This window comes from Canis aureus, chromosome 26, assembly GCF_053574225.1.
Source record: "Canis aureus isolate CA01 chromosome 26, VMU_Caureus_v.1.0, whole genome shotgun sequence".
In the NCBI taxonomy this organism is placed as follows: Eukaryota; Metazoa; Chordata; class Mammalia; order Carnivora; family Canidae; genus Canis; species Canis aureus.
The window spans coordinates 32,073,462-32,099,443 of NC_135636.1; the positions used below are offsets into that span (position 1 = coordinate 32,073,462).

The window sequence follows — 25,982 nt, forward strand, 5'->3', positions numbered from 1 at the left end:
TTTTAACTTGGGTTATTCTTCTGTAGCTCCTTTAAAAATGTCACATCTTATGCCTGCTGTGTCAAAATTTATACATGCTGTGTGCATTTCAAAAGAAACAACTGGTTTCTGAGAGGAATAGAGTAAGGACTAGTTTTTCAGGTATGTAAAGGTTGATAGAAGGCTTGCTTGAGTTTTTCAGGTATTTTAGCATTGGAGAAAATTTAGTGTTTTGGACTGTCTGATTATATTTTTATTTATTTCTTTTAAAAGAAAACTGGGACCAAAAATGATGGTGATGTAACTTTACGGTTGAGAAGTTATGTGCATAGAAGCCAGGAAATTCAGTAATGTTCCCCCAAGCAACTGTAACTCAGACAAAGTGCATGAGGTTTTTATGGTTTAATATATGATACCATATAGAGTAATAGGAAATACTACATTTAGTATGTATAAGAGAGAAGAATTACGGTTTTTGTGGGAGCCATAATTTTGCATATCCAGAATTCAGACATCTTTAAATTTACAGTAATAATGTAGCATTAATATATATTTGTATTTGAGATAAATATCTATTGGTGCATCTAGAGATTTCTCTGGGTTGTAGAGTTGATATCATTGACTGATGATTGTTATTGGAATCTTCAAAGAGAACTTCTCAGTGTGGGAACCTAAATTACAAGAATCTATTTTAAAACTGAAACCTAGCTCAGTCTTTCATTCTAGAGTATTTGGTAATTAATAGTGAATTTAAATTGCTCATCTTTGCAGTAAAATAAATGAAGACCTTGGTCTTAATATGTCTTCTTGAGAATATTGACTGCTTATCCTTTAGGAATTTTCTTTGGATTATCTTTATTTTTACCGTCAGTTACCATGGTTAAAATATCACAGAAATGAAGATGACCTGCTCTTGTTTTGTTTTTTAAAATTGTATTCTCAAACATGTTTTGTTAGTGATGTCAAGAAGTTATTTAAGTTGTTGTTTCAAACATAAAGGAGCCCTGATCTCAAGTAGATGATGCTTGTCTTAATATTCTCTAGGAGTAGCTTAGGGCAGAAGAATTGTGGACTGAGAATTTCCTTGGTGTAAATTAAATTTTCTTTTTTTTCTTTTTTCCAGCCAAATCAAATAGAAAGCTTACTTTTCTGTACTTAGCCAATGATGTCATCCAAAACAGTAAAAGGAAAGGACCTGAATTCACTAGAGAATTTGAATCTGTTCTTGTGGATGCCTTTTCTCATGTTGCCAGGTATGTTGTCTGTTTTTTTTGTTTGGGTTGGTGTTTAAATGCATTACACTTTGCTCCTTATTGTTCTTTCCTTTTCTGGGATAGTCTTTGCAAATTGACAACTTCATATTGTACAGGGGTGTGCTTTACAGAGTGTTGCAGAGGCCAAATTACGGTTTTATGTTTTGTTGCGCCCTTAAGAACTGTCTCATGTGTAAACATTTTGATGCCTTTAAGGAATTGAGTCAGGCACTTGTAGAACATCTTTTTCCCTAGATGTGTTCCTTTGTTGAATTCATTTTTGAATATACTGTTTTTCTTGGTTTGGCTGAGTTGTCTCATTGGTTTATGGTCAGAAAACAAAGCTAAATAGTACCAAGAAACATTCCAGTAACAAAACCGTAATAGCAAGATATTAGTTGGTTATGTCTTCATTTTTACTTCCTTCCTTCTAGATGTTTAGATATCTCATTTACTAAAAATAGTGGTCATTACTGTAACTGCAAAGATAATAATTATCCCCGCCTGGAAAGTAGATACTTGCACTGGCTGTATTATATTAAATCTCTACCACTACTGTGTTTTTGAATGAGCGGACTAGTGCATAGAGCACACATGTAGCGAAGATCACAGAAAACACATTTGATTAAAACTTCTATAAATCACTTCTATCTACTTAAAAACAAATTGCTTTTCTAGATACACAGTTTAGTTGCTAAGGGGAGCAAAGAAAAACTATTTTTCACTGAAATATTACTTAGTAAACATGTAAGAAACATCTTTGCAAAAGGAAATTAGGAAGGGCAAAAAGGAGACCAGTTGGTCAAACAAAATTGTTCTAGGGTCTGAAGTAAGAGGTCTAAAGTAGGTCTAAAGTAACATCTGAAAGGCCTCAAATGTATAAATTAGTCTAGCATTCCTTGAAAGATTTGGGAAGTTTGAAGGAATAAAATGAAAACTCCAAAAGAAAGAAATGATACCTAGTTTTTTAGAGATGAGAAAAAGATTTTTGTCAACTATGTAACTGGTGCTTACTTTTAATGAACATGGACTGAAGAAGTAGAATGTGTTATGATCTTGAAATAATCCTGAATCCTTAGAACAGTATGCTTACTAGACTACTAGAAGTGCTATCTCAAATTGGAGCCAGGCACTTTCTTGTTTTCAGAAGATGTAGTTCAGTTTCTTGAGCTGTAGCTCTACCTCCAGCACTGTCTCAGTGATCTCAGATGTGTTACTTAGCTTTTTGAGCCCAGGTTTCTTAACTGATGAGATGGGGACAACATCCCCTACCTCACTGAAGTTGCCGTGGGGCAGAAATACACAAGTCTGTTTGAAAGTACGCAGTAGTACGATGCCTGGTCCCCAGTCTTTGCTCAGTTACGGAAATATGCTAAATTGTAAACTTTGTGATGAGAAGGACCATTTCTTCTCTGTTTTTTGCTGTATCCTGGGCACCTAGTAAAGTGTCTGGCACAGACCTGCCAGGTTACATAGCTTTAGGGAGTACCATTGATGTAGCCTTGATGTGATTGGTGTCTCAGGAGTTGGACATCATTGTGGTCTGCCCTGGCACAGTAGAGATATAGTAAATATTTGTTGAATGAGTTAATTAGGGTATGGGAAATTGACTAAAATAATTTCCTGTAGGGATAGTAAACATAACATTTTTGTTTAAAAATTGAACAGTGAGTGTTAACTTGCCCCCAAGCCAGGAACGGGTAAGTAGAAGGGAGTAAGAGAAGGAGGATGGGCAATACTGGGATTGAAAACTTTTTTACTTGGTGTAACATCTTAAAACCTATCTAGGAGGTGGCTGTGAAAATGTCTTGGCAGATTCTATGGCATTATGGGGAAACTAAGCCTGATCCTTTTCAGTGGGGGGGGGGGGGGGTGTCTATTCCCCCCCCCCCCCCATTCTTCTTTTTCTTTTAAGGTCCTTTTTGCTATTAGATTCAGGATCCCTATGTTTCCAAGCCTCTTCCTCCTACCTTTGTTAGAAAAGCTAGCTACTCTACTTCAATCCTAATGTACCTTATCTGTAGTAACAAGTACTCTGTATGGTTTTCTGTGCCTAGTGGATGAACAAAGATAGTGGACCCATTAATATTGACCAAAATTGATTAGGAATCTCTATGATAATCCCTCCCCCCCCCCAACACCATAAACCAAACCTCTCAGGTCAGAGGAAGCTGCCAAGCTCATAGGTGAGATTTCATCTGAATAGCTGTTTAAGTAGCTAGACTTTGAACTGTTTTCCCCACACAAATGCCTTCTTATTTTCTCCTCAGTTTGGATATAGTTGTGGACTTCATTTTTCATTCAACACGTATTTGGGTGCCTTCTATGTGCCAGGTACTGAGGTAGACACTAGAGGAGCAGCAGTGAACAAGGCAGGCAAGGACAAATAAATGAGCAAGATACTTTCAGAGGGTGATAACATGGACATAATGAAATAGAATAACAGCCTGGAGTGAGATCTCTTCTAGTGTGGTTAAGGAAGCCTCTCTAAGGAAATGACATTTGAAGCAATCATGTGAAGTAGGAACAAACAGCTTATTAAAAAGAACCTAAAGTAGAAATAATCTTGGCATGTTAAGAGGATCAGAATGAAGGCCAATGTGGTTAGAACAGTTGTGTTGGGCAAAGGGAAAAGCAGCATCCAGATAAGATCAGAGAGGTAGGCAGGTACCAATCACATATGTCCTGTAAGCCCTGGGAGAAAGAATTTTATTCTGATGGGATGTCAGTGATTAGTTTAAGCGGAGGAATGATTTTTTCCATCATGTGTTAGAAGGTCCCTCTGGCTTGGTGTGGAGAATGGATTATAAGGCCAAGGGAGAGACATGGACAGGAGTATGAAGGGTATTGCCTTTCTACAATCTAGAGATTACATTGGCTAGGACTCTGTGAAAAAATAGTAATAGCTTCCAGTTTATCAAATGTTTACTTTGTGGATGAATTTGCCTTACCTTCCCATGTAAAATTGATAGTATTTGTGGGAGTTGAGTGGGAACTGGTTGTGAAGGAAAAGAAAAATCAGATTATTTCTAGGTTTTTGACATGACTTAGTGGCTGGCTGCTGGTGCTGTTTGCTGAGATGAAATTTGAGGAAAAGATGTGGTAGAGGAAGTCAGGAGTTTTGGCCAGGTTAAGTTTGAGATGGCTCATAGATATTCCAAGGGCTGATGCCAGATAAGTGGATGGATGAACTAGTCGGAAACTCAGTAGGAAATTAATTTCTGGAGACGTCAATTTGGACTTATCATCATATACATACTTCTTTACTATGTGTCATGGATCCCCAAGGCCCCTTGCAGGTTTGGTGACTTGCTAGGAGGACTCACAAGACTCAGCATATAGTTGTGCTTATGACTATGATTTATTACAGTGAAAGGATACAGAGCAAAAGTCAGTAAAGGAAAAGGCGTATGGGCTGCAGTCCAGAGGAAACCATGTATAAGCTTCCAAGAGTCCTCTCACAGTGGAGTCACATAAAACATACTAAAGTCTTCCATCTATGAATTGTGACAACATGTGTGAAGTGTTGTGTACCTGGGAAGCTCATTAGACACTCAGTGCCCAGGGTCTTTATTGGCGTTAGCCACAGGTACCCTCTGCCAAAATCTCCAACTTGCAGAAAGAAAGCAGGTATTCAGCATAAATGATATTGCTAGCACAAACAGCTTAGGCATAGTAAACCACCCTGATTATCAGTTAGGAAATTGCAGGAACACTCCTGAAACCTGAGTTTCCAGATGCCAGCCAAGGGCAAGCCTAGTGAACAGGGCTTTCTAAGGGCGGCAGTCTCAGGCTTGCTACGCTCTTTTCTGCATAATTGGCGATGGAACATTTCTGCTCCAGTTTCACATGAGTCTCTGTTGGAAGCACTGGGGATATTTAGAATTCCTACTTTTAGTAGGCTTACCACAGGGCTGCTGTGCATGGGATAAGACAGAAACACACAAATTATAGTTGATACACCAAAGAAGTACCATTAGAACTACAGAGGAAGAAAAGGCCCCCAAGTTGGCTTGGCAAGGCCTCAGCTGACACTTCAAGCAGCGATTCTGTCTGAATAATATACAGTTTACACTTTGCAGATTGGTTTTGCAGTGATTGAGTTTATAATTATTATTAGAAGTGCATACTAAGTTGTGTTTAACATAAGTTACATTTAGATACTTATTTATCATTTTCTGTATAATTCACTGGTTAATGGCAAGGACTTTTTTCACTTAAACTTAAAGGTTTCTGTTTATTTTTTATTTTTTTATTTTTATTTTTTCGAGTACCAGTCAACTTTTATTGGATATTAATTGTGAATTAGGCAATGGAAGGATTCAAGGATGCCAGGCAAAAGTCATGGTCAGGAATGCCAAATGTGTTTCCACACTGGGCCCTCTTCAGTGGTACTTGGTTAGCCATTCATGTTTGAGCTCCTTGTAAGAACGACAGTAGTTGAAAAGCACATAAGCAGCCCGCACCATAGAAATCCCAGCGACGGCCCCTTTCTTCACATTGATATACTTGTAATACCTGTAGTAACCTCTTTGAATGCTCCAGCAGTGCCCCTATGGGTGAAATCCCACATCAGTATCCAGTCTGGCAGCTCTCCTAGTTTCACCTCCATGAGTTGCTTTTCCTTCACTGGTACAGATGACGCCACCTTGGAGTCCTGGGTGTCCACTCTGGTTTCTCAGTTTAGAATGGAGTTAGTGCAACCTGAGAAGATAGTTCTGTTATAAAACTACTTGATTGCTTTAGTTGTATCCAATTCCAAATACTAATGGGACTTCAGTTCATTGAAGCTACTTAGGACAAACCTCATGAGGAAAAAGATTTCTTGACTGTTGTATCTGAAGCTTTGAAACTTATCTGGCAAAACTGATTTACTATATTACTATATTTCTGGATAGGAATTAACCTATCCAGGTTAATTGCATTCACCAATTAAACTACAGCCCCTTTTTGGGTTTTCCCATTAGTGGTAAAAGCTTTTTGAAAATGACTGTTGGTTATTACAGGTTTGTGTATCAGTTTCCATTGCGTATCATAATGTGGCTGAATCTGTACCCTAAATCAGTCTTAGTCTAAATTGAGTCCCAAATATTTGGTCTGCATTGTATCTCCTCCCTTAACTAAATCCTTGATAAGAATTTGTTGTCGTGATAGGTTTCTCTTTCTTTTAAGTGAACAGAGAATTTGCAGAGAACAGGTTGTATGTTAAAAGTATCAGGGATCCCTGGGTGGCGCAGCGGTTTGGCGCCTGCCTTTGGCCCAGGGCGCGATCCTGGAGACCCGGGATCGAATCCCACGTCGGGCTCCCGGTGCATGGAGCCTGCTTCTCTCTCTGCCTGTGTCTCTGCCTCTCTCTCTCTCTCTGTGACTATCATAAATAAATTTTAAAAAATTAAAAAAAAAAAAGTATCAACCAGTTCAGTTCTGATTAGTTGTGATTTGGTTATAGTAGTTACAGTTATTTTATTTTCCACGCCATACATCTGATCTCATCAAAGATTTCCCGTTGCCTTCAGGATAAAGGCCACAGGTACACATACTTAATATGGTGTTCAGGGCCTTCATAATCTAATTCCACTCTACCCCTCCAGATTCTTCTGCTATTTCCATATTCTCCTTAGATACTTAAGCCTATATTACTCCCAACTTCTCCCCTCTTCACATTGTTCTACTTTGAGGGTTCCATTTAAAGGAGAGAAGATAGCATGAGCAAAAGCACATGTATGAGAAGGAGCAAATTTTGAGCAGAAGATACATATGGTTGAGTGCCCCGTTGGGGTGTTGGAAGGGGTTCCTGGGTTAGGCCCCAGAGGTCAGGTCCTAGGTCTTGTTCTTCATATTACAAGCACAGTATTTCATAAACTGCATTGAATGAGCAGGTGAGTATTTAGCTGATGTCTGACACAAATGGCTTTGTTGTGGGAAGATGATTGTTGAAAGGTAATTCATTATACATGGCTTATCGAAATCTATCTAAAAATTTTCAGGGAAGATTACAATTAGGCCGATATTGTGCCTGTTCTAGGGTAGGTAGCAGTGGTGAGGAGAGGACAAATCGCTGTCCCTTTGGAAGTTGCATTCAAATGGATAAAATATAAACAGGTAAACTGTAAAGCATATCAGAAGATAAATTGTATGGAGAAAAATTAAGTATGGGTAGGGAGTGTGATTTTAGATAGGGAGATTAGGAAGGGATGCTTGAGTCATGCCACAAAGTAAGGAAATGTGGTTCCAGGCAAAGTGAACTTTAAGTGCAAAGTCCCTGAGGCCAGAGGGCTAGGGTAGCTGTTAGGGAATAAGGAAGGGATAGGGTAGGTGAGGCCAAAGAAATAATGAGCTGTGTTGAGAATGGTTTTGTAAGATTTATAAGAACTTTCACACTTTTATTCTGGGGGAAAATGGGAAGAACCATTGGAAGTTTTAAGCAAAAGAGTGACATAATCTGCCTTGACGCAACAGAATTTTTAAAGCTTAAGATTAGCTTGTAGAAGGATAAGGGTGGAAGCATACTATATAATTTCAGTCATAGCTTTAAGTTTTATAAACTATCATTGAATTTTTTCCCTTTTTCCCCCCTCACCTCTGACTTGAAAAAAGCTTGACCAAAAAAATAGGTTGTGTGTACCCTGATTTAGTACTTTGACCCTAATGCAGTGAAATTTGCCACCAGTACTTCACAAATAATGCAGTCTGACCAAATGAAGCTGAACCCTTACGCTACCTTGAGTGTTAACATAAGTTTTAGAAAAGTGCTAACAAGGCTAAGGGTGGATGAAGTTCCCATCTCTGTTGAATTCAGTATGATTTCTTCTTGAAATTCCTGTAAAAGATACTGGCTTAGAAACTAAGGTCTCAGGATATCCCTTCTTGTTAGAAGTCACTCGGGGTAATAAGATCGTTAACATCCAGATAGCTTTACAAACCAGAACAAGTCATAGTAATACTGTGGATGGTGAGGGAATTTGTTTTGCTTTCAGAAAGTCTTCCCCTACTCTTCCACTTGCTGTCTGACATTTTCTGGTAAGCAGTTGTTGCACACTGAGTACTAGTTACAGTTATCTCCTCAAAAATACTCTGTTTCAAGAGTGCAATATGTCAGGAAAAAACTATACAGCTTCTCTTAGATGTAAATTACAAAGGGCTATCTTATGCTCTTATGCTCTATGTTCTAAGATTATCCATTAAATACCTTTGTGGGAGTGGGGACTAGTACCTAACCCGGGATTAAAATGACTGAAGTAGTTAAGTTGAGATCAGACTTGGTATATGTGTATTTTTATATTCATAAGGCATCTTGAGGTGTTGCTGTATTAGCATTGATGAGTTGTGGTGAATTTATTCCCCATTTTTAAACATTTGTTTTTTTTTTAAACCATGTGTTTTCTACCCTTAAAGGTTTTGGCTTCCTTTAATTTCCAGCAGAATGTCTGGCACCACATTTCAATTAATGTCTTCTTAAAAAGCAAGCTGTCACATTTGAAATGATCAGTTTTTGGTAATTCTCTTTAACAATCAGCCTATTGGCTTTTTGCCCTAATTTGACCCATCTTTCAAGAGATAAAGAAATAAAGACCGATAACTTTTATAACATACTCCCTCTGTCTTCCCTGCATGCCACAGGAAGAATGCAGTTTCTGGTCAAATTTTGGGTATCTATTTATCACAATATGTATCATACTTTTCTTTCTGTTTTTAAATATGTAAATCGTTTAGTCAGTTGTTTTTAAAGTAGATCTGTCCTAATTAAACACAAAAAAATCTTAAGCTTATATCTATCTTTTCGTCTTTTCTGGGCAGAGAGGCAGATGAAGGCTGTAAAAAACCTTTAGAAAGATTGCTGAACATCTGGCAAGAAAGAAGTGTGTATGGCGGCGAGTTCATACAGCAGCTGAAGCTGTCTATGGAGGACTCCAAGAGCCCTCCCCCCAAAGGTAGAAACATCACCACATGTTTACAGCTCTTGGTCTTTGCCTACTTTCGAATCACATATGAAAAGCTGCAATGGGGGTTGCTGTGAACCACCACCGATTATATGATTCTTCAGAGAGATGATCATAAATGATGGCGAGAATTTATGTAGTGCTCGCAGCGTGTAAGCCTGGTTCTAGTATTCATGCTATTCATCATTTCACACCCTTAACTTTTGCTGTCCTTGGCTCTCTTCTGCCTTGCAGAGACTTTCCTTGCACAAGGGAAAGAAACAACAACATTGTTTAGTTGTGGAGACCTAGGAAGTACCCTGGAGTAAGATTTTGTTCTAGCCCTGCCACCGACTACTACAGGGTCTTGGATATGTCCCTTAGCCCTTTTTGAGCTTGGTTTCATTAAATATTGATGTGGTTTTGAAACATACTTTTGATGTTTGTCAGCTTGCTGTCTACAATTGATTTTGGTCTTTATTGAACCCAGGATATCCTCCAGAAGTGTGTACATGTATGTGTGTGAGCCTCACCAATCATCTTAAGAACTTAGGTTCTTTTTTTCTTGAAAGAGGAGTAAGATCAAACATTACTTGTTTCTTGGTTTTGTGGTTAGTTGTGGTTTAATTCTAGTTGGCACGACATGTTTTTGAGCTACAGATCTGATCGAACTGCACGTGAACTCATTGCCTAGAGTAATGAGTCCAAATACTAGCATAGTACTTAGGACCCTTTATAATCTGAACTAGTTTACTTTTGTAGATTCTTCTGCCATTTCCTCACATACGACATGGTCTTTGGCCATAACCAACAATTTCTTTTCTAGATGCTCTCACAGTACCTCTTCCTTTGCACCTGGTGTTACCTCTGCCCGAAATGTCCTCTGCCCCTTTCACTGTGTGGTGAACTTTTCTTTAGAATGCTATTCTCATTTTGTTGTTTTTCCTACCTTGTCTTGGGCACATGTTGCCTTTTCTGTCCATGTTTCTCTGGTACTTTGTATATGCCTCTGCTGTAACATTTAACCATGGTTAGTTTACCTGATAATATTCATTCAGCAATCCTTTATTGTGTACCTTTCATGATCTCTTCCAGATCTGAGTTTATATGCATTGTAAGGTGGGGTAACTTTCCCATAAAACTACAAGTTAGAGGCTTTGTAAGAATGACACAGTGCTTTTAGACTGCAAGTCATTGTTGTTTTACTTAGAGTTGATGGAAAACAATTTTGAGGTCACTCGGGTGGTAGCTTCTGAAAAGCAAGGTGTTCCCTACTTTGGAATTCTGGTAGTGTTTGTATTGTGTCTTTTGGAGGTGTTCTGCACAGTGCTGGAGAATTATTCAGCATTCTTTTCTCTACTCGTAGACTTCATTGGTAAACAGTTCTGATTTTTTTTAAAACACCTTTAGGCAAGTAGGAGAGCTCTGAAAGACAATGTTGGAAGCTAAGTATTGAATTTCAATTCAACAAGCATTTGCCAGACATGTGCTTTGAGTAAATGACTATGCTAGATGCTATAGGACTGAGCAGAGGAGAGTGAGACATAGTTTTGCACTCAGGGAGCAGTCAGGCAAATTGGGGAATTTGTGGCAGTGGTAGATTTGAAAATAGCTCCATTGGATTTCTGATTTTTTTTTTTTTTTTTTTTTTTTTTGAGCTCTAGACAGTATAGCCATTGAGGCAGTATTCCTCCATGTGGAGGATAATGCTGATTGAAGGTGATTACTCTTTCTCTGTGCTGTAAAGATGGAAGCACGTATCAAAAGGTTCCAACATGTGTATTAGTCTCCACTAAGTCTATCTCCTCACCATCATCATTGGACCTGAGTTATCAAAATATTTTTATCTCAGTCCTTTCAAAATATTGATGAGTTCTCCAGAATTTTATTTCCAAATTTAAATAGTCCTTTTATATTGCAGCTTTGATTCATGGGTATTTCTTTGTCTTGAGACAGCACCAGAGTTTACCTTTGAAATAAAAGTTTTCCTGTGGAACTTTGACAGTGAAGGATAAATGAGCCTAGGAATTTTGTTTTAGAAGTGAAAGTTTCTTGGGGCACCTGGGTGGCTCAGCTGTTGAGCATCTGCCTTTGGCTCAGGTCATGATCCTGGGGTCCTAGGATTGAGAGTCCTGTATCAGGCTCCCCAGAGGGAGCCTGCTTCTCCCTCTACCTATGTCTTCTGCCTCTCTCTTTGTGTTTCTCATGAGTAAATAAAATCTTTTTTTAAAAAAAAGAAGGAAAGAAGTGGAAATTTCTTGGGTTCATATACCCATTTCCTCATGTGTAAGACTCATGTGTTCTAAAGTCATCTCTCTGTTCTTGGGCATACTCAAGCTGTCACTGGACTGAATGGAATTTCATTATTTACTGAAGTCACACATTAGTCACACAGTGTTCTATAGTTGTAGCAGGATTTAGAAAAGAAAGGTAGATACAAAGGAAATGGTATTTATTGAGCTTCTGTTATGTACCAGCCTTTCTATTAGCTGCTTTTCATGGTAGTGTATTTTAGATTCTTAAAACTCCTCTATGAATTTGGTATTATTTTCATGTTTCAGATGAAGATACTAAGGCCCAAAGGGTATAGTAAATTTTGTCAAAACAGATATAATAAGAGGAGAATTCATGTTCTAGTCTGTATGACTTTAAAGCGTATGTTGGTGGGGGTTTTTGGTTTTGAATTTATTTATTTGACAGAGCACAAGCAGGGAGAGTGGCAGGCAGAGGGAGAGGGAGAAGCAGGCTCCTCACTAAGCAGAGAGCCCTATGTGGACTCGGATTCCAGGACCTTGGGATCATGGCTTGAGCCAAGGCAGATGCTTAACTGACTGGGCCACCCAGGCACCCTAAAGTCTGTTCTTCGTACCATACTTTTTCCTGAAAGTACATGGATTCAGTAGATTTGAATTGGGGTATGAATTCATGAGCAGTTCACCCAACTTTCTTGGACCTTTATATAGTTAGTTTAGCTGTTATGAGCAAGGGTTTGAAACCAAGTTTCCAGAGTATGAATCCCAGCTCTGTCACTTCCAAGCTGTGTGACCTTGGGCATACATAGCATTAAACCTCTCTGAGCTTCAGGTTCTTTATTGTACAACATGGCTAGTAGTAGTAGTAGTAGTAGTAGTAGTAACACCTTACAGCATTGTCCTGAGGATTATTTGGGATAATGTAGGTAAGATATTATTAATGAGGTGATGATAGGACTTTTATTTGAGCCCCCTCCCCCCCTTGGTTCTAATATCTAACATTCTGAGTTTCCCAGTATGATCCAGTGGTAGATGTAGGAGGAGACTTGTTAGTATTCTTAGTCCCTCAAATTTTGTGCAAAACTAGAAGGCATAGTGGTTAAGAGCATGAGCTCTAGGCCCAGATTCCCCAGGTTTAAGTCTGGACCTGGCCACTCAGTTCAGTGAGACAGTACTGGTAAAGTACTTTCAGAGGAGAGAACAAACAATGAGGGAGCTGTTGCAAACATTTCCTGATTCTTTTCTCATTATAAAAGTAATATAAAATTAGTGGGCTTTGTGGGTTTTTTTTATATATATATATAATTTATTTATTCGTGGTAGAGAAAGAGAGAAACAGAGACACAGGCAGAGGGAGAAGCAGGCTCCATGCTGGGAGCCCGATGCGGAACTCGATCCCGGGACTCCAGTATCACACCCTGGGCCGAAGGCAGGCGCTAAACCGCTGAGCCACCCAGGGATCCTTGGCTTTGTGGTTTTTCTGTTGGTTTATTTTCATTTATTTACTTGTTTTGTGTTTTTTTTTTTTATTTGTTTTTTAATCCCAGAAAATTTCTTTCTTTCTTTTTTTTTTTTTTTAAAGATTTTATTTATTTATTCATGAGAGACACAGAGAGAAAGAGAGGCAGAGACACAGGCAGAGGGAGAAGCAGGCTCCATGCAGGGAGCTCAACATGGGACTCGATCCCAGGTTTCTGGGATCACACCTCAGGCTGCAGGCGGCGCTAAGCCGCTACACCACCGGGGCTGCCCAATCCCAGAAAATTTCAAGTGGATTCTTTGGAAGACCTAGCTTTACAGGTAGATGGCTGCATTTCATAAAGTGTTTGGGAGCCTTTAGGTTAACTTTTGCCTTAAAATTATTTTTGTGGTCTGCTGTAGTGTCTGAAATTCTACCACAATCAGGTCTCTAAGAGGCATATTATCAGTGCTTAGGTAACCAGAATTATGTGAATGTTAGCCAAGTATGAGAGACCTAGAGACACAGGGACAGGTTGGAGGATAGAATAGAGGACAGTACAGTATGAGGACAGGCAGTTGGGGCCATCCTTAGTGTTTTCCCTGCCTGTAAACAGAGTGGTTGAGTGAGTCCAGAAGGAAGTGTAAATGCTATGATCAGAAGCCAAATTGATAGTGGGAGGGTGCCTGGTCTTAAACTCAGATGTAGGCGTGAGACTGACAGATTTCCTAGGCTATTTTTAATAGCTGCCTGACTAGATTGAGAATGTTGGGCATCATAACTGCTAACTTAGTATAGATGAGTCAGGGGACAGTTAATAGAGCAAGCTGTCCCTTCTGTGTAAAGGGAGGCATGTAGACATTTTTGGTACAAGCTCTGTGCCACCTGTTGTTAAGAAGTTTCCAACTCAGCTCTGTTGACACTTCCCTAGGTATTATAGGGAAATAAGATAATGTTTCTATCAGAGAGGTAAGGGCTGTGCCTGCTGGCTGCATACAGAGCAGCAAGGTCTGGGTGCTGCAGGAGTAGAGGGAGATGATGGCTCAAGATGCTGTTGCCCTTACCATAAGTAGGCTTTGAGCTGAGGTAAACTCTGTAAGATCATTAGAGGCCATTCCAGGTTTTTGAGTAGAGGCACAGTGGGTAATTCATTCCATAAGAGTGTAGTCTAAGTTAGAAAAGGAGCAACTAGAGACAGGGTGACCAGTTGGGACAGTGGTCTGGACAAGGCATGAAAAGGGCACATTTCTGATAAGGAGAGATCTGTTAGATACATCTCAGAAGTGTAGAATCTACTGGAAGTTGGGACTTTAGGAGATTCTGGTGATCTCCAAGGCATTGTACTTGGAAGATAGGGCCAGTGGAAGTGTTTATAGTGTAAGTAGGTAGCTCAGGAAAGGAGGAGCCTTATGGGGGAAAATGATGAATAATTCATTTCCAGTAGGTCCTCCAAGTGGAAATAGAGAACTGAAGTAGGATGACTGGCTATCTCTTATTACACCTATTTCCATCAAAATGGCAAAGGACATAAATGGGCCTGCAGTTATTTTCATTAGTTTTATTTCAGTCTTGTAATGCTGTGAGTGTCAGTATGAAGTGGTAGAAAGTACTCCAGTTTTAGTGGGCAGGTGACTTTGGCTTTAGAGCCCAGACTTAAGCTCCTTGACTTTGGACAAACCACAAGCCTATGGGCCTGAATATGCTCATGAGAGACGAGGTGGGGAAAGCAAAGACATAGGTCTATCTAAGGCCTTCCCTTGCCTAAATTCAGTGATTCTGAGGGTCCTAAGGTATTTAGTGTGTGTGTTTTTTGTATATAATAACTTTTGTATAAGAGTTTGAAACTGAAGGATTTGAGTTTTGTAATTTTTCTCTTTTTAAATGTATTTAACAGTTTAATTGAGCGCTGTTCTAAGTGCTTGGAAATAAAAAATTTGAAAAATTTTTTGCTTATGTGCTTGTATTTTTGTGGCTACTTCTAACATATGGCCACTTTGATGCTGTGGTGGCTAAGTGCCTATGAGGGTCATACCACATACTCCACACTAATTAGGCAGTTAGTGTGTGCTAAGTACTGTTAGATATTTCATATGCAAATTATATATTACTAGATTTTCTGTCTTAAAAATATGGCAGTCATTGTTTTGCATAGTGCAGGACTGTAAAAATGACCATGTAAGCTGAAACCATGCAAAATGATCTTAACGGGAAAAATTATGGTTGTTCTATGACTTTTAAAAAATTTTCATCAAAGAATTGAGAACTCACTGTAGATTACAAATCTATATAGGGAAACAAAGAGGATAGTGACACTAAGTTACCTAGCATACTAGAACATAAAAACATTAGAAACATTGAGAATTAAAGTATTTTTGTTTCTTTGTAATGAACTTCACAAGAGAGGTTTGACGAGAACTGGCCTTATTGTATAATCTATGGTATGGAGCAAGCATCCTAGAAGTTTGTATCGCCTCTGGCAGTTTACCCTTAGTGTTCTCCATGTTGTGAGATACGTTGGAGAGTTCCTATAGTGTGAAAAGTTTTGTCAGCACCACTTCCCTTGGACACCGTCATCCTTGTCATCACAAGCACTTTCTTCAGAAAGTTTCTGGAAGGGCGTGGCAGTGCCAGCATCTCTGAAACCATCTGCGTCTTCTACAACTTCGTTTATGTGCCGTTCGCTTCCAGCGTGAGCTTTAGTTTTAGTTTCTGGGCTGCTCTTTGATCGTGGTCATTTTCAGTCAGTTCTCTGTTTTGATTATTCACTTTTATGAAATGTCATGTGAATCTGATCACCAGGAGACAACACACTTTGCTGTTTGTGAACGGAAATAACAGCTCTCCAGTAACCAACCAGTGACTGGAAAGAAGTGATGTGGTCACTGAACATGATACATTTCTATTATTTACGTAGTGATGTGTGGACTAAAGTTAGCAAAGTTTGTTCTTTATGCAGTTACTCAGAGTGAAATGCTGCAGTACTGAAATTTGAACCTTGGTGTGTTGGGAGACTGGTGTTATTTAAATCTTGGTAACAAATCTGTACATAACAGAATGGTACAAAGTGGTGAGGGCTGCCTGTGCTGGAAATGTTGCCGTTTTCCTTTATTTAGTAGAACAGAGGGACAAAGCTAAGAAAAAATAAAACCCATGATATTGACTTGGCATTCACGTCAGGCATAATTTGATCAGTTAATGTGTAAGGTAGGAGCAGGAACTACATCCTTGGTTCCAGGAGAAAATGTTTAATTAAGCAGGAAGTGTACACTATTCTGTTTATAACTCAGAGTTCTGAGACAGGTGCATGGTGACCCCTCCTTTGACAGATGAGAGAGTGTTGTATGCTGCTGTGGAATTTGATTGCAGTGGGAAGAGCACAGATTTTGAAAGTCCTACCTTTAGACAAGTGTTGAACCTCTTGGGTCTCCTCTCAGTTTTCTCACCTGCAAGCTGAAGATACTACATCTCAGAGTTGCTAGAAGGACTAAATGTACAGAAACTATTGCAGTGCCGGGCACACATTACCATCCTTTCTTTACAAGCGTATCATTTAGACTTATGTCCCACAGATGTTTGACATTTATTTTGTATTGTCCAATTTGATCAAAAGGAATGATTACTTTGGAAGGGCACATTTATCATAGCCATTTAAAAGCATACAATACAGATGATAAGTGTGAATGTAACCTGTTTGTCTCAAAAGTGGTTAATTCTAAAGTAGTGACTTAAGTAATTTCTCTCAGTTGTATCAGTCCTTTTTCTCAGCAATGGTTATTTTTAATTTTAAGGTAAAATAAGATTTGTTTTGTTTTTAGAGGGAGAGTTTAAAGGGCAGCACGTGTAGAGTTTCTGACACAACTTTATTGATAGGTTTCTCTCTACTACAGGTTTATCCTGCTTTCCGAAAATAGACCATTCCTAAGTTGAAATGGGATAAAGTGAAGAAGCAGTTACCATTAACTTATATGGAAGATTTTTTGAGCATTCCCAGACCCCAAAAATAACCTCACTTGGGCTTTTCTGATATCTTAGGCCACATCTTGCTAACAGATGCACAAAATAAAATTGAGATAAAGCACAGATGCTCACAGATAAAGCTCAAAGCTCTGGTGGCTTGATGCTGAGGCGCTGAGTGTAGTTGCTGGACAGGAGCTTAGCAGGGCTGCTCTGGCTGCTTGGGGTGCGTGCTGCCTCTACAACCACTCTGCGAAACACATGCTGACCGCTATTTTCACTTTGGGCCTTTCTTTGTGAAAGCAAAAATCCTCTTTGAATTTCTTTTGGTTAGCAAAAACAGGTACTATTACTGTAGGTATTTCATAAAAGCAAGCTTTAGAAAAGTGGGGGATACCTTGTTTTTGTTTTCTGAGATTATCCTGCGGAGTGTATATAGTGTTTCATTTTATATGCAATGTATTTTCTATAAACCTCTCATACATTGGCTTGCTTCCTTATTTTGTCTCATGGGTTTCTTACCACTTTACTTCTTAACTATTTTTAAGAAATAAACTTTTAATTAAATGTGTTTGTTTAGTAGGTTTCTTTTTTAGATGTTTGTTTTTTGGTTGTATTTTATCAGTGAGTCAATCCGAGATGACAGACCTGAGACCATTTTTGACTCTTCAATAATGTAGGGAACTACCACCAATTTAAAATAACTAGCATATAGGTTAATGTTCAGCCGTCTTTGGAAATGTACACCCCTTTTGCCCTTTTTTTTTTTTTTTTTTGCATGTGGCCCATTGTGCATAGCATTTGACTCTTACCTACACAGGCTGTCATGACCCAAATTTGTGCCCTTTTTCTTTCCTCTAGCAACAGAGGAGAAGAAATCTTTGAAGCGAACTTTTCAGCAGATACAAGAGGAGGAGGATGATGACTACCCTGGAAGCTACTCTCCCCAAGATCCTTCTGCAGGACCCCTCTTGGTATGTCAGAACTCCCAAGAGAGTAGGGCAGAGTGGTCTTGATGGGGTGACCGCTATTTGAAGATTATGGCCACAGGGTGGCGCCAGGGACCAATAGTATGGAATCACCCGAGGGCAACTCTGCACTGGGTGCAAGATCCACCGGTAAAGCTAGCCAGGCAGCAGGCTTGCCTTTGTCTTTGCATGCCATGAGTCTAGATAGCTGTATGTGTTATATGGTATTTGGACTTGGCTTTGTTTCACTTCTAGGAGTTGAAAATATTCTCAAAGAGTAGATTTTTGTGAAAGGATAGATAATGCTACAAAGACATTTGTCCTCTGCCATGGCTTTTCTCCTATAGCATGTTTTTTTTTATAAGTAGACAACTCATTAGTTTCTAGGACAGTCGGTGTGGCAATAGCAAGTTTTCTACACTATCATCTGTTCAAATATTAAAATGGAGCTGAATTTTTAATTATACATTTGCATTGTTTAGCCCTTCATGTAAATTAGCTCATAAACTCGGTGGTTAGTTAATTTTTGCTGTTTATTACTTACTAATTTACTTACTGTCAAAGAAAGTGAGGCTAAAAGATTAAATAACTTGCCCAGTGTCTTAATTTGAATCTGGGTCTGAATGACCTCAGAGACTACTGGGATCTTTTACGTGGCCTCTCATTTTGCCTAAAACAGCTCTACTTTGTTATAGTAAGGCCCACATAATAGGAAGCGTGTCTGGTTTGTGTCATATTAAATTGAGTTAGATGGTGGATGAAGCGAAAATGGTGTTAGGCCATATAACTTTGCATTTGAAAACTTCCAAGGGGCCAGTCTGAATTTTAGCTTTTAGAATAACTGGATAACTGTACTGCCGTCTGCCTTGCCAGTTAGTTACTCCTGGGTCATTATGGACTGGTGAACCTAGCAGCATTCATTGTTTTCTGAGGATTTAAAATTACTCTTTTTAGCATATGAAGTATGCATTCTTGGTTTGCTCTTTTCTTAGTCTTTTCCTCCTTTGTTTGTAATTAATGAGTTTGACACATTTAATTTGGGGAGTGGCTGCCAAAATGGAAACTGTCATCTTTGTGACATTCATTTTATAAAGCAAATCCAAGAGAGAATTAAAGTAGGCAGTGTCACTTCATTTTATCGGCACGCAGTTGTTCAGCATCTGGTACATATGCTTTTTTTTTTTTTTTTTTTTAATTTTTTTTTAATTTTTATTTATTTATGATAGTCACAGAGAGAGAGAGAGAGAGGCAGAGACATAGGCAGAGGGAGAAGCAGGCTCCATGCACCGGGAGTCTGATGTGGGATTCGATCCCGGGTCTCCAGGATCGCACCCTGGGCCAAAGGCAGGCGCCAAACCGCTGCGCCACCCAGGGATCCCTGGTACATATGCTTTTATACTATACTGGAGACCAGAACATTTTGTATTAGAAGTCCTACATTATTTGAAACTAAGCAATATGAACCAGACTCCTTTTTTTTTTAAGTTGCCAAAAACATGCTCTTTTGAAAAGTTGAAGGGTTTTTTTTCCCCCAGAATTATGTAGAATCTTCATGTTCTTTATGAATGTTAAGTCTTCATGCTATCGGCTTAGAAAAATTAACTTTTTACATTCTCTTAGAATCCATTATCCAGTCCAGTCACTGACCTCAATATAGGTGGTGGTACTAAAGACCATATTTTTATAAATATCAGGAGTGATCATTTTTAGGATTTGCCTCCACCTCTTTTAATTCTGGCTTTCTAAATCCCCTATATCTCAATGGGCAGCATTGTTTGTGCTTTCATTGTACAGACTGAGGAACTGATCAAAGCTTTGCAGGACCTGGAAAATGCTGCATCAGGGGATGCTACTGTCCGGCAGAAGATTGCTTCTTTGCCCCAGGAAGTGCAAGATGTTTCTCTGTTGGAAAAAATAACAGGTGAGAAGGTAGTTTAGGAGAAAGGTTAGGGAAGAGGGACATCTCTCTAATGCATCAAACCCTAGGACATGCTTACATCTGCAGATACAGACTTCTTCTATGTGGTATTGGGTTTTGCAAACAGTGAAGCTGTTGAAATAGTCCATGCTTGAATAGTGATTCTAGGAACTATGCAGAAATGCTGAACTCTTAAGTAATGTTTGTTGAAAACGCAGGGTAAATTGTGTGATGTGGGGTAGCAGGAGAAGACATCAAATTCATAATCCTCTTAACTAAAAAAAAAAATTATTCGGTGCTGTGTGATTTCTGCACTGTACACAGACACACCCCATAGATGATTGTGCCTTTAATGCCAAGAATGCCAGGTGTATATTGTTAATCATGTTATTTTGCCCTCTTGATGATCACCCCCCCCCCCAGTTAAACAGGGAGGGACTTGTAACATTATTCCCACTTTATGCATGAGAAATTGAAAGGAAGGAGTGAAGCACGAACTAATATTTATAGAGAATGTTCTGTGCCAGATACTTCTACTCTTCCTGATAACCTTTTAAGGTCACTGAATATATATCCCCATATTGCATAGGAGGAAATTGAGGCTTTGAGAGGTTAGGTGTCGTCAAGCAAGACTGTCCGCTCCATTTTCCCTGCAGCATCTGTTTGCTTCATGTCTCTGTCCCATTTTGATAATTGCAATATTTCAAACTCTTCTATTATATTTGTTATGTTGATCTGTGATTAGTGATTAGGACTCCCTAAAAGTTCAGATGATAGCATTTTTAGTCACAAAGTATTTTTTTATTACAGTATATACATTTTTTTAAAGACCTAATGTTTTTGCAGGTTTGGTAGAACACTGTAGTGTAAACATAACTTCTGTGTGCCTTGGGAAACCAAAAAACTGATTTGACTCGCTTTATTGCGACATTTGTTTCATTGTAGTGGTCTGGAACTGAAGCTGCAATATCTCCAAGGCACACCTGTATTTTAAAGGTAGCTGGGGAAAACGTTTCTGATGAGATGACCTTTGATCAGAGGCACCCTCCCCTGAAGATTAGGAAGCAAGCTGTGAGGATATCTGAGGGAAGGAAGTACCCCCCCCAGGCAGAGGGTACAGCCCCAAGTAAAGACCTTCAGGTCAGGAGCGTGCTTAGCTGCAGGACACAACACAGAGGCTGTCTGAATTCCTACAGGCAGCATTTGGGCTCACTTTCACTTCCGAGCTCCAGCACTTGGAGCCCACTGGATCCATTCTGTTAATCCTTCCACCTTTTCTCAGCCTCCAATCCTTTCTGGCCTTAACTTTCTTCACTACTCAGTGTGGTGAAGAAAGCGATTCTTCATAATTGCTCCCGTACCTATGCCCTAAATTTGGTTTTCTCTGTCCTCTTTGCTGTGGTCTTCTGGCAAAACCCCAGCTTTTCTCTTAGTTAAGTCCAACTTTTGAGGTTATTATAATGATCAGTTTATTTATTTATACTGTTAGAATCCTAGTCTATAAAAATTGGGAGCAAATTAACATAAAACTAGCAATGTATGTGATTTTATTTATCTATTTACACTGAGCTAAAAGTCTCATGTCTCCTAGCCTTTTTTTTCTTTTTTTTAAGATTTATTTATTTATCTGAGAGAGAGTGTGTGCACACAGGAGTGTGGGCAGGGGGAGGGGCAGAGGGAGAGAGAATTTCAAGCAGACTCCCTGCTGAGCACAGAGCCCACTGTGGGGCTGGATCCCAGGACCCTGAGTTCATGACCTGAGTTGAAACCAAGAGTTGGACCTTAAAAAAAAAAAAGTTGGATCTTAATTGACTGAGCCACACAGGTGTCCTGCTTTTTTTAAATAAAAATTTTATTTTGGGGATCGCTGGGTGGCGCAGCGGTTTGGCGCCTGCCTTTGGCCCAGGGCGCGATCCTGGAGACCCGGGATCGAATCCCACATCGGGCTCCCTGCATGGAGCCTGCTTCTCTCTCTGCCTGTGTCTCTGCCTCTCTCTCTCTCTCTCTCTCTCTCTGTGACTATCATGAATAAATAAATAAAATCTTTAAAAAAAAAAAATTTATTTTGATTTTTAATTGTAGTAAAATACACACAGTTTACAATGTTAATCATTTTTAAGTGTACATTTCAGAAGCATTACGTACATTCACATTATTGTGCAATTTCCAGAACTCTTTTCATCTTTCAGAACTAAAACTTTATATCCATTTGTAACAACTCATTTCCCCCCTCAGCCCCCTGACAGCCACTATTCCTAAATCCAGCTTTTCTTCCTTTCCTGGACCTGCACAGCTGAGTCTGGCTGACTGGGAAAAACTAATAACGCATAAAGGCTGACTTGTCTTCCTACTTCTGTGGGTGAACATGCCGTTTTCTAAACCAGCCACCTACCTGTTTGCTAGCTCTGTTTCTTCTCACTACTCCAGGACATTGCTCCAACTTTTCTTTTTTTTTTTTTTTTTCCTTTACTGGATCATTCTGTGTAGCATAAAAACGTGTACTTTTTTCTGACGTGGGAAAATTTTTTTTTCTTGACCCATATGTTCCTCTAGTTACTACCTCGTTTCTCTCTTCTTTGTAATAGAACACTAAATAGATGTGCCTGTGCTCATTTCTCTCCCTTTCCCCTCCTCCCATTCTCTCTTGATTCCACTTTAAGTCTGAAATTGCTCTTATCAGTGTTGTGGATAACTTCCATGTTGCTAAATTCAGTGATGAATTTTTGCCCAGTCTTTACTTGTGTTCATCGTAGCTTGATCTTAGTGACATTTGGCCTCATTAGTCATTTCTTCTCATTTGGTGCAGAAGACAGAATAATGATACCCCTGGCCACCCCCACCCCTCCATCCTTGTCCTAATCCCCAGAACCTATGAGTATATGATCTTACATGGCAGAAGGGACCTTCTAGATACGATGATGTTAAGGATCTTGAAGTGGGAGGAATATCATGGATGATTCAGGTGGGCCCTTCTGAGAGGGAGAGCAATAGAGAAGGAAATAGGACCCTGGAAACAGTCTTTGGAGAGATGCATTTTGAAGATGGAGGAAGAGGCCATGATATTAAATACTAAGTTAATACATTTGTGTTATTTTCAGCCACTGAATTGGTGGTAGATTTGTTGCAGCAGCAGCAGAAAGTAGGACTTTATCCTAGCTTTCCTCTCCTCCTCTGGCAATGGCTCTTTAGTCTCCTTTGCTGCTTTCTTCACTCCTCTTTGACTTCTTAATGTTGAGTACTTAGTGCTGTAGTTAGTTTCACTGACAGTTCCTCTTACAGTTCCTCTTGAATAATATTTAGACTAATAACTCCCTAATTTATATCTTCTATTGTTGACTTTTCACTTCAACTTGAGAGTCTGCTTAGTGTTACTAGTTGGGTATCTCAAAAGGCATTTCAAACTTGACCTGTCTCAAACGAAACTTCTTGTCATCTCTCCAAAATTCATTGTTCTCAGGGTCGTCCCCATATCAGTAAATGATCCCCTCATAATTCCTGTTGATTAGGACCAAAACCAGTATCTGACACCAGTATCTAACATTGTCACCACTTCTGCTGCTACCACCTGGTGCAAGTTGCCACCATCTTCACTTGGATTATTGCAGTTATTTCCTCTTTGGTCTCCCTGCTTCCTCCTTATCTCCCACCCCCAGCCATTGTTCTGTTCTCCACATAAGCAGAGTAACCAGAGTGATCTGTCCAAATGGAAGTTGGACCATGTCTCCCTCTGTTCAGAGCATTCCAGTCACATAGGCTTCTTGCCAGGCACTTCCCCCTTCTAGGGCCTTGGTACTTGCCGTTCCTCTGCTTGGAATGATCTTTCCCACATAGTCACATGGCTTGTTCTCGCACTTTCTCCAGGTCTTGGTTTACATACCATCCCAGTGAAGCCTACCCTCACCACTACATTTAATATCATATTTTTCCCTCTGAATGCCCCGGGCTTTCTCCTCTGCCTTTTTTTCTCTAGAATTCTTATCTATATTCTTTCTATTCTTACCTGAGAATGTAAACTCCTTTGGGGCAGAGAATTTTTGTCGTTTGTGTTCCCTGTTGCTCTGAGATCCTAGAATGGTGTTGGGCGCATAATGGGAGCCCACATATTTGTTCAGTTACTTGGAAGGTTTAGGGTCTAGCAGTCTGATTGCAGGGGGTGAATTGCAGTGGTTGGAGAGGTGGTGGGCGCCTGGAGTATAGTCAGTTCTCCTTAAGGGTTCTGTAAAGGAAGCAGGGAAATGAGGCAGGAGCTAGAGAGTGACATAAGGACAAAAGGTAGAGCAGCATGTTTGTATCCTGATGATAGTGGTTGTGGAGGAAGAGAAAGAAATTGAGAGGTGTGGGGAAGCACAAGGGACAGTCACAGAAACAGGATCTTGGAGTAAGCAAGAGGGAATGGAATGCTCGTGCACAAATAGAGCGCTGGCCAAAGAGACTCACAGCCAGTGGCCTGTGTAACTGGGCATGGAGGATAGCCACAGGTAAGTTCTTTGGAGTAGGCATCTAACTGCTGTGTTTTGACTGCATTTTTTTTTAGTAGATCCTAAAACGATCACAGTTATTTTTCTGGGTCGTAATTATTTGTGTGAAGGAATTATCTCCCTTGTACAACTTAGAGGGTGAGAATTGATTTTTTTCTTTTAATCTTTAAAATTAGTGTTTTAGGGATCCCTGGATGGCGCAGCGGTTTGGCGCCTGCCTTTGGCCCAGGGCGCGGTCCTGGAGACCCAGGATCGAATCCCACGTCGGGCTCCCGGTGCATGGAGCCTGCTTCTCCCTCTGCCTGTGTCTCTGCCTCTCTCTCTCTCTCTCTCTCTCTCTCTCTCTCTGTGACTATCATAAATAAATAAAAATTAAAAAAAAATAAAATAAAATTAGTGTTTTAAACTAAAACGCCTGCTGTTTTTGCCATGGGCACTCAAAACATTATAATGTATTACACACTTGGGGGGAAAAAAAAGAGATGCAGTCAAACAATGACAAAGCCAAAACCAACCTCACCACTCCAGCTCCTTGTTCTTAGACCATACCACCAATCTTGAAGAATAAAGTTCACCGTCCTCTTTAATTCTCTGTGACTGAGATTGTCTCTTCCCTTTGTACTGTCTTTAGCTCACTCTTAAACTCCTTCACCAAGAACATACTTTTGTTTCCCTGCTCCTAAGGAACCTGATCTTTAGCATCAGTCCTAATTTAGGATCTCTCAACAGTTTATCTCCTGACATTCATATTAAGAAGGTGTCTGAAAGTCAGGCAGACTGTCCAATAGAGAAACTATGTTAGGAATTCTTAAATCCCAATTGCCTATGAGAATGCTGAGGTCTCTCACCTCTGATGACATACATTTATAGGGAGCAGCATCCTGTATCACTATCCCCCTTCTAGTTTGTTCCATAGAGCTACTGGAAATCCCTAGAGCTCTTGGCTTCAAAACACTGATCTACTCTTTTGACCCTTAAGGACCTTTTTTAAAATGCTGTATACAAATCAGAGTTCTAATTTCACCAGAACCATGTGAAATTAATTATATCAGTTCTTTTCTAATACAGCTCATCCTTTTGTCCCTTCCTCTCATTTCCTAATGTTGAGTGCACCTTGTTCACCTTACCTTTCTTAAGAATATCCTTTCATATACTTTGATACTTCAACAGTTTTTTTCCCAGTGAGTTAAAACCCATTAATTAGATGTGAAATCAGTCTGGTTGGTAATGACCAAAATTAAAAACAAAAAAGAATAGAAGATGGAACACTTTGCACATAATAAGGATAGTATTGTTTTATGAAGCTTTCTTTTTATGTGTTCGCATAAAAGTGTATTTCTTACTGTGGGTCATGTTTTAAGAATTTGAAAGATTATCTGTTATTATGAGGCCCTTTATTTTGTTGAATGGAAGAAGAGAGCTCACCCCCAGGTTTCAAGGCTTAGATATTTATTTATAAGGGATAGACTCTTCTAGGCCCATTTTAGAGACATAGTTTTGAGTCCCAACTCCTCTGCTAACTGCAGGATATCGAACCTGTCCTATAGCTTTTATTTGGTCTTAATTTCCATACCCAAGAAATGAATGCTTGCTTTTGTATTTCGGAAGAATGTGCAAAGAATACTTAACAAAATAATATAAATGAAAGCGCTTTCGAGATTCTCAGAGGCAAGGAAAAATTATTTCATGTATGACCTTAAATATCTTTCTGTTTTATTTGTAGAGCTTTTGCAGGAATAGGCATTTAGAAATCCTTTGCAACATTCCCCTCCTTGTATAATTGCCTCACTTCAGGTAATTCA

The 25,982-nt window shown here is 39.4% G+C and overlaps 1 protein-coding gene and 1 pseudogene across 2 annotated transcripts in view; one reads left to right on the forward strand and one right to left on the reverse strand.

Annotated features, from left to right (window-relative positions):
* Positions 1-25,982, forward strand: part of RPRD1B (regulation of nuclear pre-mRNA domain containing 1B) — a 52,737-nt gene that overhangs the window by 4,343 nt on the left and 22,412 nt on the right. For both annotated transcript variants that reach the window (XM_077873129.1, XM_077873128.1), the window contains exons 2-5: positions 1,103-1,232; positions 9,030-9,163; positions 17,678-17,790; positions 19,579-19,705. In XM_077873129.1, coding sequence (XP_077729255.1) covers positions 1,103-1,232; positions 9,030-9,163; positions 17,678-17,790; positions 19,579-19,705 — 504 coding nt within the window. The remainder of the gene's footprint in view (positions 1-1,102; positions 1,233-9,029; positions 9,164-17,677; positions 17,791-19,578; positions 19,706-25,982) is intronic.
* On the reverse strand, positions 5,511-6,042 carry LOC144298894 (ATP synthase F(0) complex subunit f, mitochondrial pseudogene; annotated as a pseudogene).